Source organism: Solanum tuberosum, unplaced genomic scaffold (assembly GCF_000226075.1).
Source record: "Solanum tuberosum cultivar DM 1-3 516 R44 unplaced genomic scaffold, SolTub_3.0 scf00168, whole genome shotgun sequence".
NCBI classification, from domain to species: domain Eukaryota; kingdom Viridiplantae; phylum Streptophyta; class Magnoliopsida; order Solanales; family Solanaceae; genus Solanum; species Solanum tuberosum.
Genome location: NW_006239096.1, coordinates 226,777 through 241,477, shown reverse-complemented (window position 1 = coordinate 241,477; position 14,701 = coordinate 226,777). Strand labels below are relative to the sequence as shown.

The window sequence follows — 14,701 nt, the reverse complement described above, 5'->3', positions numbered from 1 at the left end:
ACGAACGCATTCATCATCAGTCAATTCGGCTTCTTGGATGATTCTCAATGAAGGTATTTCAACTTTTTCAGGTATAACTGCTTATGTTCCACATACTAGCAAATATGGAGTAGCTCCAACTGATGTTCTGATAGTCGTTCGGTAACCCAACAAAGCTTACGGCACCATCTCATACCAACCTCTGCGATTATCAATCATTTTCCTCAAAATCTTCTTTATGTTCTTGTTGGCGGCTTCTACAGCTCCGTTCATTTGGGGACGATAGGTGGTTGAGTTTCGGTGAGTAATCTTGAATTGTTCACATATCTCTCTCATCAAGTGACTGTTGAGATTTGCTCCATTATCAGTAATGATAGATTCTGGTACTCCAAATCTACATATCAAATTATTGCGAACAAAATCACCTACAACTTTCTTAGTCACCGACTTATACAAAGTTGCTTCTACCCACTTGGTGAAATAGTCGATGGCAACCAAAATAAATCTGTGTCCGTTAGAGGCAGCTGGCTCTATTGGGCCGATGATATCCATGCCCTAAGCTACAAAAGGCCAAGGTGAACTCATAGCATTGAGTTCGTGAGGCGGCACTCGAATCAAATCGCCATCCACTTGACACTTGTGACACTTCTGCACAAACTTGCAACAATCATGTTCCATAGTCATCCAAAAATAACCGGCTCGGAGGATCTTTCTTGCCAAAGTGAGTCCATTCATGTGAGTACCACAAACTCCGGCATGTATCTGTTCTAGAAGCTTTGCAGCTTCATTAGCATCAATACATCTGAGAAGACCTAAATCTGGAGTCCTCCTGTAAAGGATTTCCCCACTTGCAAAGAAATGGAGGGCCATACGGCGTATAGATTTCTTTTGCTTGAACGCTGCATTCTCAGGATAAGTACCCTCCTCTAAATACTTCTTGATGTCAAAATACCAAGGCAAACCATCTGGTTCCGCTTCAACATGTGAACAATGAACATGCTACTCTTTTACCTCTATATCTACTGGATCAATATAACTTGTATCTGGATGTTTGATCATTGAGGCAATGGTGGCAAGAGCATCATCCAACTCATTCTGTGTTCTGGGAGTATGACTGAACTCAATCTTGCGAAATATCTTGAACAAATTTTGTATATACTGCACGTACGGTGTGATTTTTAGATTCTTCACGGCCCATTCTCCTTGAACTTGATGAATCAGTAAGTCTGAGTCTCCAATAACTAGAAGCTCATAAACGTTCATGTCGATTGCCATCTTTAAATCGAGGATGCAAGCTTCATACTCAGCCATGTTGTTTGTGCAATTAAATCGGAGTTTAGCCGCCATAGGATAATGCTGACCGGATTCCGACACTAAGACTGCTCCGATACCTTTCCCTTGATGATTTGCCGCTCTATCAAAGAATACTCTGCAACCAAGATATGCTTCAGAAATATCTTCACCTACAAACGCTACTTTCTCATCGGGAAAATAAGTCTTGAGCGGTTTATACTCTTCATCAATTGGATTCTCCGCAAGATGATCAGCCAAGGCTTGTGCTTTATCTCCTTTTGTGTCATATACACAATGTCAAACTCACTCAAAAGCATTTGCCATTTAGCCAACTTCCCGATCGGCATTGCTTTCTAGAAAATATACTTCAACGGATCCATCCTGGAGATAAGGTACGTGGTGTAAGAGACAATAATGTCTCAATTTTGAGCGATCCAAGTCAAAGCACAACATGTTCTCTCCAAAAGAGTGTAACGAGCCTCATATGGAGTGAACTTTTTACTCAAGTAATAAATGACTCGCTCCTTCTTCCCAGTCTCATCATGTTGACCAAGCACGCATCCCAACGCATTATTCGAGATCGACAAATATAGCAATAATGGACTCCCTTCTCGAGGAGGGACCAACACCGGTGGATTGGACAAATAGTTCTTGATGACATCAAAAGCAGTTTGACATTCTCCGGTCCACTTGGTCGAGACATCTTTTTTCAATAACTTAAAGATGGGCCCACACACCACGGTGAATTAAGCTATGAACCAGCTGATGTAGTTCAACCTTCCCAAAAAACTCATCACCTCTTTCTTGGTCTTTGGAGGAGGTAATTCTTGGATCTCCTTGATCTTGGAAGGGTCAAGCTCAATGCCCCTTCGGCTGACTATAAATCCCAATAACTTGCCGGCTAGCACTCCAAAAGCACATTTAGCGGGATTTAACTTCAAATTGTATATACGCAAGCGATCAAAGAATTTCCTCAAGTGAGTCAAGTGATCCGAACTCTCGCGGGACTTGATTATGACATCATCTACATACACCTTGATCTCCTTGTGAATCATATCGTGAAAGATAGTCATCATGGCCCTCGTGTAAGTAGTGCCGGCATTCTTGAGACCAAAAGGCATCACCCGATAATGATATACACCCCAAGGCGTGATAAAAGTTGTTTTTCTGCATCTTCTTCATCCATCAGGATCTGGTGATAACCCGCATAACAATCCACAAACGACTGCATCTCATGCTTAGCACAGTTATCAATGAGGATGTGAATGTTTGGTAATGGAAAACTATCTTTTGGGCAAGCTTTGTTGAGATCTCTGTAGTCAACACATATTTTGATTTTTCCGTTTTTCTTGGCAACCGGAACAACATTAGCTAACCAAGTCGAATATTGCGTCACTTCCACTACTTGGGACTTGATCTACTTTGTAATCTTCTCTTTGATCTTCAAACTCAACTCAGGCTTGAATTTTCGAGTCTTTTGTTTTACTGGACTGAAATCTGGATTGATCGGCAATTTGTGGGACACCATATTCGTGCTCAGCCCTGGCATGTTTTTATAAGACCAGGAAAATACATCAATGTACTCCCTGAGCAAACGAACCAGGTCTCTTCTTTGGGCTTTAGTCAGATGGACACTGATTCTGACTTCTTTGACACATTCCTCATCTTCGAGATTCACTAGTTTCAGTTTCTTCAAGATTTGGCTTGTGTTGATTCTCGAATTGTTGAAACTCTTCAGCAACATGTTCAGGTACCTCATTTTCCTCTTCGTATTCCTCGCACTCATCATTGCCTGCCTCATTTTGTTCACTCGGTTCATGACATGACATGACATTGGCAGGTTTAAATTAATATTATTGAAATCATAAACAAACAAAGTTAGGAAAGTAAAATATAAACACATAAGTAAACAAACAAATTTCGATAAAAGAGGCTTTTCATTTGAATTGAAATACAAGCACAAACTTTGGCCATGGCCGAGGGCCATTTTGTCTTTTTAAACATCACAAGAAAATTTAAAAGCTTCAAACAAATAACAATTGCATAAAGGGTGGGTCTCGGGCCTCTTCCGGACTACCACCAATTTTAAAACAAACAAAGACACATGTCTTTTCTACCCAGTTGAGCGGGAAATCAAGAGTGGTGTGGAGGTCCAGTTCTGCAATCGCTCCTCAGGTTCTGCATCACGGATGCCGATGTCCCAGCCTCTTCCTCGATGACCGCATTAATCCCCTTAAAAAGGCCCAGATTCCTTCCCCGAGACCACCATCGTTGACATTTTCTCGTACCGTAAATGACTGGTACAGTTGAGGAATTGGCCTGGCCAATGCTTGATCGACACTCTTGTTCTTCATCTCTGCTTCATCAGCCTCTGTGGGGACATACCCCAAACCAAACTTTGCTCCTTTGATAGGAATTTGGATAGGCTCGATGATTCCTTGAAAGTGCTTCCCCAATCCGAAACCTGGTTCAAAACCATTCTGGAGCATGACGGTAGCAATCATTTTGTACACGGTAGGCATAGGAGGCTGTGGAGCCAAGTCATCATCGATGGCATTTACCAGCTCCACCATGCAGAAATCACAACCTCGAGAGACATCATCAACGATCGGTGCATACCCATTGGAATGACTCCCTTCACCATAAATGATCAATTCCTGGTCCTTCCAAACAAACTTCATTAGTGGTGAAGGGTAACGGCACAGCCCCAGGCCATATGAATGAACGGTCTTCCCAGAAGCAGGCTGTAACTAGTGTTGATATCTAACACCTGGAACTCGACGTTGAATTCTGCAGGACCCACCTGAATATCCAAGTTCACCGCACCCAATGTGTCTCTTTGCGCTCCATCAAAAGCCCTCACATTAACTTGGTTCTGGTAAAGCTTTCCCAAATCAAATTTTAGCTACCTCAGAGTCGAAAGGGGGAAAATATTAAGACCGGATCCATCATCGACCATGACGCGATTTATTATCTTGTCCCGACACATAGTGGTGACGTGCAGGGCTTTGTTGTGCATCTTGCCTTCAAAGGGCAGCACTTCGTCACAAAAACTAATTCGGTATCCTCGGATGACCTGGTTTATCATGGCTGCTAGATTGTCACTATTGGTACCCACGGGCACATAAGTATCATCCAGAGCCTTTATCAACGCTTGTCTATGCAGTTGTCAACTCATCAACAAAGCCTATACATAAATCTGAGCTGGTGTTTTCTCCAAATGCTTCACAATTGAATAATCTTTCGGCTGTAATTTCCTCCAGAACTTTTCGGCTTCAGCTTCACTAATCGGCCTTTTAGTCTGATCTTTTTTCTGCCCCCCTTGGGCCAATTCTTCCGATGTGAAGTACCTGCTAGATCTGGTCATACCTTGAGTAACAATCGTTTCAATCACAAATTTTGGTCGGGTAAGAGTTTCTCTTGGCACCAAGGCAACAGCCTTCTCGGGTGTTAGAATTATAAATTATTTCTTCTCTCTATTGCTCAATGAGGTTACAACCCTTTCCAACTCATCAGAAGCAATCGAAACTATTGCCTTTGTCACGCACCAATCATTATCTATCTCTATCATATTGATAGTGACGCCTCCATGATTTGGAAAAGGATTACAATTGACATTAGGCGCAACTGTCTGAAGAGAGACCACATTCTGGTCAATCAGGTCTTGGATCTTATGTTTCAGGTTGATACAATCCTCGGTATCATGTCCAACACTGTTGGAGTGATACACGCACCTCTGATCAAGTCTGTAAAACTTTGAGCTAGTGTCAACCGGCTTGGGCCCCACTGGATGAATATATCCTGCTGCAGTTAATCGCTCGAACAGCTTTGTTCGGCTTTCAATAAGCGGAGTGAAAATTCTAGCAGGCTTCTTCTCAAATCTAGGACGGGAGGGATCGTAATTACCTTGTTGAGGGGAAGGTATTTGGCGATAATTTGGAGCATTCGGACGGGGGGCTTGATATCTGGGATATGAGTTGGTTTGATAATTTGGTTGTGGAGCTTGGTAGTTCGAGGGGGTATTTTGGTAAAGTGGAGCTGGGGTTTGGTACATTGGGGAAGGCGTTTGGTAATTTGTCTGAATATTGACACAGTTGGGGGCGACATTTCGGTAGTGATGAGATGAGGTTTGGTAAATTGGAGGGGGAGTATTTTGATAACTGGATGGAGGGGTATTCTGGTAATCAGCCTGTGCATAACAAGCTGGGTATGAACTCTGTGAAGGTCGAGAATGACCTTAGTATGATGAGAATTTCCTTGGGGTCTTCTTCCCCTCATAAGAGATAGAGGACACATCCTCTCTTTTCTTCTTCAACAAGCCCGAAGATCCGGGCGAGGCAGCAACACGGGCAATCTTCCCGGTTCTTAATCCTACTCGGGTTCTTGCACCCGCACAAACACTTCGACAATTTCCTTTTCTGACATGGGAGGTCTAACTCTAGCTGCCTCCTTTCGCCATCTATATGCGAATTCTTTGTAACTTTCGGTCGACTTCTGCTTCATCTTCTCCAAGGAGTAACGGTCAGGAACGATCTCCACATTGTAGGCGAATCGTTCGATGAAGTCCTTAGCCAGAGCGTTCCAGCTAGACCACTGTCTCCTTTCATGAGACGTAAACCATTCTGGAGCCTCTTTGCTCAAACTTCGACTAAAAAGCCGCATTAACAAAGCTTCGTCTCTCCCCACTCCCACGAGTTGGTCACAGTAGGCCCTCAGGTGTGCTAAGGGGTTCCCCGTTCCTCCGAAAATGTCGAATTTTGGCACCTTGAACCCTTTCGGGAGGTCAAAATTCGGATGAATGCATAGGTCTTCGTAACTCAATCCGGCGACCTCAGGAATGCAGTTCAACTCATTCATGGCTTTTCTAATTTCCTCCTTCATATCTATCTTGGCGGTCTCTTCCTTTGACCTCCACTCTTTCTCCCTCTCCTCATAGTGGTCGAGCTTCGAACCATGGGCGTCATGCTCATTGGGGACCGGTATTTGGAAAGTGGCCTTTTGTGGTAGTGGTGGAGCAATAGAGGGATTTTGGCCATTTAAAGGGGCGTGATAATTTTGGGGGAAAGTCTGGGGGCTGGTATATTGGTTTGGTGAAGGAGGAAGTGCATGGGTTATTAGCGTTTTGGCTGTGAGGGGGTAGGCCAATTTGGTGGTTTGCATTGGGGGGAGGGAGTGGTGCTTGGAGGTTGGTATTTTAAGGAGGGGGTGGTGTTTGATAAGAGGCTGAGGCGTAATAGGGGTTTTGGGTGGTAAGGTCAATGATGAAGGGATTACGAGCAGGGCTTAAAGGGGGGTTCTGAGCTTGTTCCACGTTAGGAATGGGAATTTGAGTTGGAGGTCTTTCGTCTGATTGAGCGTTGACAGCAAAAATCGGAGGAGGCAAATCGTGTTTTCTCTGCATCTCTACTCTCATCTCAGCAATTTGTTGTATCAACTGTAGGATTAGTTCATTCTGATCAACAAGGGCAGGCTGAGCCACCACGACATCAGTAAGGCTAGTTTCTTCGTTGTTATCACCCATTGTTGCTTTTCCCTTTTGTGAACTTTGATTGGGGAAGGAATCTGGTGGACCTTTAGATCTAGTGAAATAAGGATGATCAGCCAGCTTATCGACACAGACCAGTTCTAACTACCTGTTGAGAAAAACAACTCAAAGGCAAATCTATTAGTTTTGATTCAGCACAAATAATGCAAAATATCACATGGAAAGCAGATAAACACAGAAAAGTTGCTTTGTTTGATAACATGCTAACCCACGAATAATGGGGACTGACTTTTGAACAAGCAGGAATTTGCTCGTTTTTATGTTGAGGTTAGTGACTCAGAAAGGTTAAATTGCATTGAGCTAAGGTCTTCTTGTTGCATCTCTGGGCATTTGTTGATCTAAACTCAATGTTTCCTTGTAGAATGAAGGGGAAAAGAAAATTTCAAAAGTTAGGGGCCGGGCCTTGAAAGGCTGCCTACGTATCTCCCAAGGAGAATTCAGGCCCTACGTAGTTCGATACAAAGGAAGTTTCATTTTCATTCATTCATTTCTTGAAGATTACAAGGAAAGTGAAAAATAGACAATAAAGCTTCGAAAAGATAAAATGTGCCTCCACCCAAGCCATTCTTCTTCTGATTGTCGCATTAATCACGGGGGGTAAACTCATATGATTCGAGGGTGGTTTTCTCATTCCCTTCTTTCCACCGTCCCTGAAGAGGAGGCCTATAGACAATTTCCTCCCTTGTATCTTCTTCAGCAACTTTAGATCCGGCACCTTCGGGACCACTGTTTGTGGCCTCTTGGCTGAAGAAAGAGTACTTTCCCCGTGGCTTCTGAAGGCATCGCGTTTCTTTCGCACAGCAGCTGTCTCTTCATTTATAACATCATATTTCGTCATCTTTGCTGCCAACTCTGCGTCCAGTGCCGCATTTGCTGCTCGTGCGGCGACCGCGGTGGCAAACTCCACTTCCATTCTCCTTTCTCTAGTTTCTTGGATCTCCTATCTGAGCTGCTGTAATTTCATCCTCAAATCCTCTTCGGTCAGCTCTATGTTGATACTCTTACCTTTTTCTATCTTAGCTGCAATTTTACCATTTCATAAGATGATAGAGTAGTGTCTTAGGATTTTGTAGTAGGATTTTATTTCTGCCTGAGAAACTTAAGACTCATGGAGTTTTGGTCGGCCATTTTGGTAGTGACTTGTATTTGGCATTATAGAGTTTTTTTTTTCCAGAAAATTCTTGACAAGGAGTGGGCTAAAAATATCCTCATTCAAAGCAACGTACCACATAAACAGTTAAAACACACAAGTAAATAGACAAATATCGCGTCCTAAACATACTTGTGACCCTTTTGTGCCAAGGGTAGGCCTAGCGAATTGAAGGATGTATATGTCCTTTTAAGCCAATTCATTATCCCCAAAATATTTCATTAAGATCATTCAAAATAATGTTTAATAACGTATAAATAGGGGCATAAGTTTAAAAGGGAAATAATAACAAAACAAAGTACAAATGAAAGCAATCCCACGCATGGGATGACAATAGACTTCAAGCTCCTCCTAAGCTTTCACCAAGTCTGGTCCTCTTGGCGATGTTGACCTCTTCCCACATAGCATATCTGTTCGCCCATAGGTGATCTTTTGCCAACCGAGCCCCTTCTTGATATTTGAACCTTTCAACCGACTGAATCTGCTGCTCCATGTTATCATCCAATTCTGACATGCATTGTCTGTCTCTTCGTAGCTCTTTCTTCAACTGAGCTATGATTTCGGCATCTTCTGATTGTCGGCGCTGGTGATACAACTCATTCTTATCAAACCTCTGTTGAAGTCGATGAAGTCGGATCTGATGTTTTGCCCCAACATCTGCAATCATATGAGGAACGTTTGGACCGGGTTCGATGGTCCCGACGAGGCTCTTTTTTAACCATTCATTGTAGTCCTTAGAACATTCGGGAAGGAACATGTTTGGTACTGGTTCACCTAATACCTTTCGAGTCTTCCATGTTCTACGTATGTCTTCAGTGATCCGTCTATTTTCATGATCGGTTGCAAATTTCCTTATGTCCGCAATTTGGGGAATCTCTTACCTCCCTCCCAGTTGTCTAAGTACTCGAGAAGGAGCATATGGCCGAGTTCCTCTCAACCCAGCAAATATCAAGTAGGGGGCCTTTCCACTTCGGTTCACCATTTGTTTTGTTACTACCAAGCATTGGATCGACCACTGCACATTCTCCTCTCTCAAACCCTGAAGTCTCGGAAACCAAAATTCTTGGCCTCCAGTCCTGTTGAAATGATTACGTTGCACCCACAAATCGTGACTTTCGAGTCTGTTTGGTCTTTCCAAGGGGTCTGTTTCTATTGGATTATAAACTTTAATCAAGTGTCTCATCATCCACCATTGAAGTATCAGGTTGCAACCTTGAAAGAAACGTTCTCCGCTTTGACACTTGTCCAAAGCCCTATAAATGTTGGCCAAAATCATGGGTGCCAAAGTGTAGTACTTGGTTGCCGACCCGTAACCCACTCCATAAAATATAGCATGAGTGACCATTACTACACTTGGATGAATAGTGTAGTTTGGTCATTGGGGAAATACCATCGTCCCAAGTAGGCATATTGCAAAGGCAAGAGGACGTGTCTCTTCCCATTTTTCTTCTGAGACAAACTATTCTTTGAACTTTTCATAGGCTCTTGCACGTCCGAATCGGTAATAAAGCTTTCGAAGTGGAATGTTTGGCCCGGGCATTCTGTCTATCCAATCTGCTTTAACGAGTGACAGTTTTTCTCTAATTTCGGCAAAATCCCATGTTTTGGGGAAAAGGAGATCAGTATCGGGTTTGAACCTCCTTTTTGTTGCACATACTGACACTTTCTTAACTTGCAAGGATTTCTTCAATAGTCGGCGTCATTTCCACTTCCCTGAACCGAAATACCATATTGTCGCTGTCCCAAAATTTAACCATTGTCCCAATAAAGTCGGGATAAGCCACCATTTCCATTAATGACAGGAGATGACCTATGTGTCTTTGGACTATCTTTTTGTCTTCTGTGTTCATAAATTTCCACCAAACTTGTAGGTATGAATGTGGAATGGTCACCATTCGGGTTCTCAGAGGCTCATGTACTGGATTCATCCTACAAGAAAAATAGAAAAAGGTAAGTTAACCCCCACCCCCATTTGATAATTGATTTGTTTAAAAATGGCATATACATCCTTCAATTAAACACATAAGCATGATTGTCTTTTATTGGCAAATGGGACAAATAGACACAAGGTGGGCTTCTAATGGGCCCAACACGCCTTGGGTGTTGGGTCGACTTAGTTCAAAATGCGCTAAAAAATCAGGATTTGGTTTCGCTCTACGCTAGTTGACTAAGAGTGGCTTTTGAATGACCGGGAACCCAAGTGGACAACTTAGGCTGGAATTCACGACAATCATTGGACGCATGACGAACCAATAAATTGCCGATCATTCCGAAAAAGGGTTGAGTATAAAAATGTTCGGTTGCGATTCCGCAAAACCGTCCTTTAATATATTATACATACAAGAGAAGATGCCATGAAATGCAATGACAGTTATAGCAGTTTAAACACGTTTAAGCACAAATAAACGATTTCAACAATTAATAACAATTAGTCAACTAGTCAAATCATATGATTAGAACCTAATTAAGTCCCCAGCAGAGTCGCCATATCTGTTGTGTCATAATTTTACTGTATTCAGAAAAATCACTTTTTGAAATGTTCCAAGTATAAAACTTTTTAAGAAAAATACTTAGAAAAGAGTCGCCACTTAAATTTTGTTAAAGAAATTAAGAAAATTTATAATTTTCAAAAGATTTAAACAAAAAAAATCATTTGGAAATACCAAAGAGGGTTCGGGGTTCAATTTACACTTCGAGAAGGGTTTAAGCATTCAAAATGTCCGCTAACATGCGATTGACCTGCGACTTGACTAAAATGTATTTGACTATTTTTAGAAAAATAATTTAACATAAAAAAATATATAATAATTTACACTATTCGATTAAGTTTGAGAACATAATTAAGAAATGAATCATTTTATTCTATCTTTTTAGAGGAAGAGACCTAAAATGAAAACATTTGAATAAAGGTGCAAGTGATTAGAAAATTAATAAAACTAGACTAATTAGAATTTATTTAGTTCATTTTAAAATAAATTAAACCAATTTAACACATTAAAGCATGAAAATCATTTTAAATTAATTGAAGAATAAAATTTTTGAATAACTTTTGAGCAAACGACTAAGTAAGTATATATTTATTTATTAATTAATTTTTTTTTAAAAAAAAAGTTTTGACTAACATTTTTTTTAAATTTATTTGAGAAAAATTCTTTAACTTAAAACAATTTTAAAAATAATATGTGATCAAGTGAAGCGGCCTTAAAACATATCTTTTTAAGAATAGAGATTTAACTTAATTAAAATATAAAATTCGACCAATGCTTGATTAATAAAATAAGTGAACACAACAACATGAAATATATTAAAATTAAACCAACACAAATAAAATAACTCATCTTTTGGGGAATCTAATTAAGTTAATTAAAAATTCTAAAGTTAGAGTTAAACAACAAATAATAAGTAATCACAATTAAATAATTTAAGAGTAACGGAGAGAAGTTGAATTTGGGCCTTTCTTGGGACAAATTCGTTGCTACTTTTTTGGGGTTTAACCAAAATCCGTTTTTGGTATACAGCTAATGTATATCAGTGTATATCGGCATGTATATCAGCTCTTTCCGTGTATCTCCTGCCTCCAAACCCCTGTATTTACCTCATCTCTGTATTTTCACGTTCTTGACCTATAATTCAATGTATAATGAGTGTATACTGCTATATACAATATGTATACAACCCATTTCTTGGGCTTTTGACCATTTATGAACTAATTTCTAGCAGTGTTGGGTCTCCGGGACCTATAATAGCTTCCGAATATACAAGGGGGCTGACTCGATAAGGGGTAAAGTTGGGCCTTTAGCCCAACGAGGAGATGCAAGGATAGGAGATGAGTGTCCAAAAAAAACTCGAGGCACATTTCACATGCAAAGAAAGGGTGATAAGAGTTAGCACTCAAAACAACAAGAGTGATAGTGTGCCTAAGACAAATTATCATGGCAGTGTCTAAACTAATACGCATGAACTAACTTGATTGAACTAACAACATAGATTTAGGTAAAGGAGTACAAATTCTACGGATACAAAAATCCAAGTCATGCTAATCGTAAAATAATGTCCACTTAAGCTATTGTTTTAACATAAAAAATCCACATCAACTAAGAAAAGTCAGTAGCAAACCTGTGGATTAATGGAATAAAACTAAACCCCTTCCTTTTAACATGAGCAAAGATCGGACAATTAAAAACAATATGGCAAACAACACTGATGGATCACTTGCCTACATTAATTAGACACAAAAGATGCATTCAATTTCCTCAAAGGGAAAAGAAGTGTCTTGAGACGATGAAACTCAACTACTATATTCTTAACAATTTCTAAAAAATGACAAACTAGATTTTTTAGCTAATTAATAAGTCATACAAGTGATTTGGCTGAAAAATAAATACTAAGGGAAAATATGGGTTCTACTAAGGAAGAAGATGGGATGTAACAAGGAAAATAACAAACAACAACTTATGGAATTTAAGACCCAAATCAGAACATCTTCACACAACCCACAAATTTGAACTTAAATAGCCTCCTTTTACTCGAAATAAACATATTAAAGTTAATATCACAGCTAACCTTAAATAAATATTATTGTGATAAGGCATCCAAGCTGATTACTTTAGCAGGAGAGGTCAATTTATAAGACGAGGAATGAAACAAGATTTAATCTTTTCTATTTCAGTAACTTCCAATGCAAATTAGTTGTAGCAAACAACTTATCAAAATCTACAATATGTTCATGAATGTAGCATTCAGAAACAACCACATTATCAAACCAAACAGTCTTAACACATAGGACTCTATGCATATTCGGAAGTATACAAATGATAGGAATATGAGCTAAGTTAAAGCAAGATTATAGCTGGCTACAAGCATAACATCGGTAGCTGGGATACAAGGGAAGCACAACCAACCTTCAAATCATCTAAGAACATAAATAACTCTTACAAGATTAAGCTAGCCATGGCGAGAAACTACTGCAACATCAAAACGGCCAAGAAGACAACCAAAATATTCAACAAATGATGAAGAATTGGAATGATATCCAGCATGCTCGAAGTCGAAACCAAATGTATAGCATATTATTTCGAGCGAAAATTAAAAGAAGATTCGGCTAGCTTTCGACATATAATCCAGCCAACTACCAACACATAATCCCAAAGAAACCTTATCAGAATGTTAACTCATGCTTATGATTCAAAATTCACAGGAAAAATGATGTCGATACAGAGGACTAAAAAGAAGAAACTACTTGTTATTCATAGCAGAGCCTTTATCGAATATCGAATACATAACACACCATATTGAAGCGGAAATAAGAGGGGGGCGAGATTACCTTTCTTGGAGCAGCGAGCTGGGACGATGAGACAACGATTCTTTCACCACACTAGTTCCGCCCGAGTAAACAAAAAAAACAAATAAAACCGAAGCCAAGTGACCTTTTGTAAGCTATTTTCGTATATGACCTCAAAATCCAATTTTTTCTTCCTCTATCAATCTCTCCCTAATCATTGAGGGTAGATGGTTATTTATAGGGGAAGTTGGGGTGATTTAGAGGGGAATCCGTGTTCAAATTTTGAATTCTTTTGCTCCTTTCAAAGCAACAGTGAAAGAAGATGGGAATTTCTTACAAGAGGGGGAAAATGGGATGATGAAGTGATCGTCTACACCACAGGGTTATGGGTTCTGCAGGGTAGGAGACGTGATTTCCGGGTTTCTTGGATTCGCTGCTCGTTTCACTGTTGCTGGTCGCGTTTTCTGGGTTTGAAGCGCGATTTGCTCGTTGTTCTCACGAGGAAGATGCAGGGGTGGGTCGGGTCTTGTTTTGGTATGTTATTGTTGTTGGGTAATGGGTTTGCTAATGGTTTCTTTGGTATTGAATTGAAAGTGGGTTGGGAATTGGGAGTTGAAAGAATGGGTTGGGAACATTGAAGTGGGCTGCTGAAATATGGCAAGTAAATGGCCCAATTTCTGATCTCAACAATGAATTAAGGATAAGGTGAGAAAGTGGCTAGCATTGCAATTACACAATAGCCAAATGAATTTAAATTGTAGCCAAATTGAATTTAATTGGCGAATGCGGCTAAAATTTAAACAAGATGAGTTAATATTAATTAATCAAAGAGCTTCTTAATCTTAACGAAATAAAATAATTAATTTAATTACAACCTAATTAACTACAAAATTATAACTATAATTTAAACTAAATTAAATTAATAAAATATTTAACTAAATGTAAAATCTTTTGTGATGATTTTCAAATATTCTTAAAATATGCTAATTATATACATAATTATATAAAACACATATATTATTTTAAAATTGTAAAAATGACACAACTATTTAAGCTAACTTGCAAACTCTATTATTTTTATTTATTAATATTATTATTTTTATATTTTTTGGAAATTTTATAAACTAATTATTTTAAATCGTTTGAAATTGGAGAAGCTCGAAATGATTAATTTATATTGTGGAGGGCCAAAATTGGGTGTCAATAGGAATGCCATACTTTGTCCACTTAATATTCATAATTGGAAGAATATGGACACAAAAAACGATTTGTGGGATTATACTAAAATAAAGAACAAATTGTTGGAGAAATATGATATTCCTAATAGTGCAAAAGAATTGGCTTTGGAATGAATTAAAACTCCTTGGAGAAAGTATAAGAATGTCTTGTATCAGAAACACTATAAAGCATATGATAATGATGATCTTCGAATGGAAAAAAAGCCCAATGATAT

At 39.4% G+C, this 14,701-nt stretch overlaps 1 protein-coding gene across 1 annotated transcript; it reads right to left on the bottom strand.

The window, feature by feature from the left end:
- Positions 1–534: 534 nt before the first annotated feature.
- On the bottom strand, positions 535–2,393 carry LOC107061813 (uncharacterized). Its single transcript, XM_015311693.1, has 5 exons — positions 2,070–2,393; positions 1,748–1,988; positions 991–1,547; positions 730–915; positions 535–627 (listed from the first exon to the last, which is right to left on the bottom strand). The coding sequence occupies exons 1-5, from the start codon at positions 2,391–2,393 to the stop codon at positions 535–537; spliced, it is 1,401 nt and encodes a 466-aa protein (XP_015167179.1).
- Positions 2,394–14,701: the final 12,308 nt, after the last annotated feature.

Bases quoted from the DNA above. Each gene is read 5' to 3' on its own strand.
- LOC107061813 (XM_015311693.1), bottom strand. From the start codon at position 2,393: ATGCCTTTTGGTCTCAAGAATGCCGGCACTACTTACACGAGGGCCATG. The intron at 1,989-2,069 runs GTGATGAGTTTT...CCCATCTTTAAG, and splicing joins CTCCAAAGACCAAGAAAGAG to TTATTGAAAAAAGATGTCTC. The intron at 1,548-1,747 runs GTTACACTCTTT...ATGACACAAAAG, and splicing joins GTTCACTCCATATGAGGCTC to GAGATAAAGCACAAGCCTTG.